The sequence below is a fragment of the Nematolebias whitei genome, chromosome 19 (genome assembly GCF_014905685.2).
Source record: "Nematolebias whitei isolate Nwh7 chromosome 19, NemWhi1, whole genome shotgun sequence".
In the NCBI taxonomy this organism is placed as follows: domain Eukaryota; kingdom Metazoa; phylum Chordata; class Actinopteri; order Cyprinodontiformes; family Rivulidae; genus Nematolebias; species Nematolebias whitei.
The window spans coordinates 36,309,954-36,312,167 of record NC_056516.1 but is presented as its reverse complement, the minus strand read 5'-3'; the positions used below and the strand labels follow the sequence as shown (position 1 = coordinate 36,312,167).

Genomic DNA, 2,214 nt, shown 5'->3' with positions numbered 1-2,214 from the left:
GTAATAAAGAGAACAAGAAGAAAATAGAAAAAGTAGTTATAGAATAATAAGAACAACAAGAACCACAAGCAGAAGAACAAGAAAAAGAACAGAAGATTTTTGATTTTTAACTGAATGTCATTTACACAAGAAGAAGATGAAGAACAAGAAGAACAAGAAACGAAGAAGAAGAATATTTTTTTGATTTTTAACAAAAAAAGTTAACACAACAGTGTTAAAAAAAGGTGATCAGGACAAACTTAAAATAAAATATTTTACACGAGGAGCTTGTTGTATCCTAGTTCTCCCTGATCAAAAATGTTGCATAAAATCTTCTTAAATCTCCACAGTTTCACAGAATTCTCCAGGTGTCCGGTGTCTCTGTGGAAGCAAAACTCCAACGCCAGTTTGGCCTTGACGTTGCACCTCCACAGAGCCACGGCGTCAAGTTGGGGTCCAGCCTGCAGTCTGTCCCTGCATGAGAGACAAGTAAATAGACATTTTTGCTTCAGCAACTAAACAGTTTGGGATTTAAACTTAGTGGCCTTGCTGTAATGTACTCCATTAATAAAAACAGAATTGGTGAAAACTGTGTAAAAAAGGCAAAAGATCCTGGTCATTAGATTAAACAGAGCCGTCAGCCGTACACCATCTGTAAAACCATGACTCAGGCAAACTGCAAAAAGGACACTCGTTTAAAACAACAGGATTGATAACAGACAAAAAAAGTGTTTGTTGCAATGGATCTGTGAAGGATCCTCCAGTGAATATCGCCAGTACGTTTTTTTTGTCCAAGGTTTGTACATAGTCCTTCACTGGGGCTTCTGACCTCCGAGCTTGTCGTCCCATTCGCTGACAACTCTGTTGTGCTGAGTTCTCTTGTTCAGGATCTTAACATAATTCTTATACAGTGCTTTTGGACCCGTTCTGCACAAGTGCATCTTTGGGTCTGTGTTGCATAGCAGAGGACCACTATCTTTCGCAAAGTCAGGATCCAGGTAGATGTCCGGGAAAGGGTCCACTGGGTCAGGCAGGCGGTTCCCAGTGGACCACAGCTGCAGGAGACACTTTTCTCCAGTTGTCAACCTCTCCCTCACCAGGTCCAGGGAGCGCTGCACCACTCTGGCAGACTGGACCACAAGCAACGGAACCAAAGAAGTATAAAAATAATAATAAAGAGGACAAGAACAAGAAGAAAAAAGAAAAAGTAGTCGTAGAATAATAATAAGAACAACAAGAACCACAAGCAGAAGAAGATTTTTTTTTTGATTTTTAACAAAACTTTATTTACACAATAATAACACAAGTGTTAAAAAAGGTGATCAGGGCAAGCTTAAAGTACAATATTTACATAAGAAGAAGAAGAACAAGAAAAAGAACAAAATAAGATGAACAAGAAGAAAAGAAACGCAAGAACAAGAAAACAAGAGAATAAGGAGAAAAATAAAAAGAACAATAAAAAAACAACGACAACAACAACAGCAAAGAAGAAGGAGAAAATGAAGAAGAAGAAGAATTTCCAGCCTTCTGGCGTTACTGCTGAGAAACACATTGGCTGATACGATCAAACCGTTAAAGGTTGATTGTACATTGATTTTTTTTCCAAAATCTGCTTCAGGGCTTCATGGGTTAATGGAAAATGTTACACATCCAATAGATCTTTTGTAAAATTAAATCTAAATGGTTTTGTTTCCTATATAATGGCTCGGTCAATTATTTCTATAAAAAGTTTTTTTTTAATATTTCCATGGTCGATTTAATACTGGGTACGGTTCTGTTCTAGCATGAAATCCCTGTATTTCTTCATCTAATGCCTTACAAAACCAAAATAATTATTCATTAGAGGTATCATATGGAAAAGGCAGAACATATATTGCAATATTGCAATGTGGCAGCTGAAGAGAAGCTCTCCATCTGCATCTCAGTAGAACATAGACTGGCATGACTTCAAAACACTTGGTTTTATATAATAAAATGGACAAACAACATGCAGCAATTGTTCATGCAATTAGTATATTCAAATTATGACATTTGAACACACAGCATGACACAAATATTAACAGTAACATGCAGTCTGTGATAGTCCCCGCTATACACACTCATCACCTCTGTCTCATTGAAGCAGATCAAATTGATTATTGTGTTTGAAAACAAAGACATATATATATATATATATATATATATATATATATACACATCAACTTATACTTTAATATTAAAAATAAGTACATACTC

The 2,214-nt window shown here is 36.0% G+C and overlaps 1 protein-coding gene across 1 annotated transcript in view; it reads right to left on the bottom strand.

Moving 5' to 3' along the window:
* Window positions 1-254: 254 nt before the first annotated feature.
* The window catches only part of grin2da (glutamate receptor, ionotropic, N-methyl D-aspartate 2D, a), a 116,630-nt gene continuing 114,670 nt past the window's right edge, over window positions 255-2,214 (bottom strand). The window contains exons 15-16 of the mRNA XM_037693049.1: window positions 796-1,109; window positions 255-453 (exon numbers count right to left, since the gene is read on the bottom strand). Of these exons, the coding sequence (XP_037548977.1) occupies window positions 255-453; window positions 796-1,109 (513 nt within the window). The remainder of the gene's footprint in view (window positions 454-795; window positions 1,110-2,214) is intronic.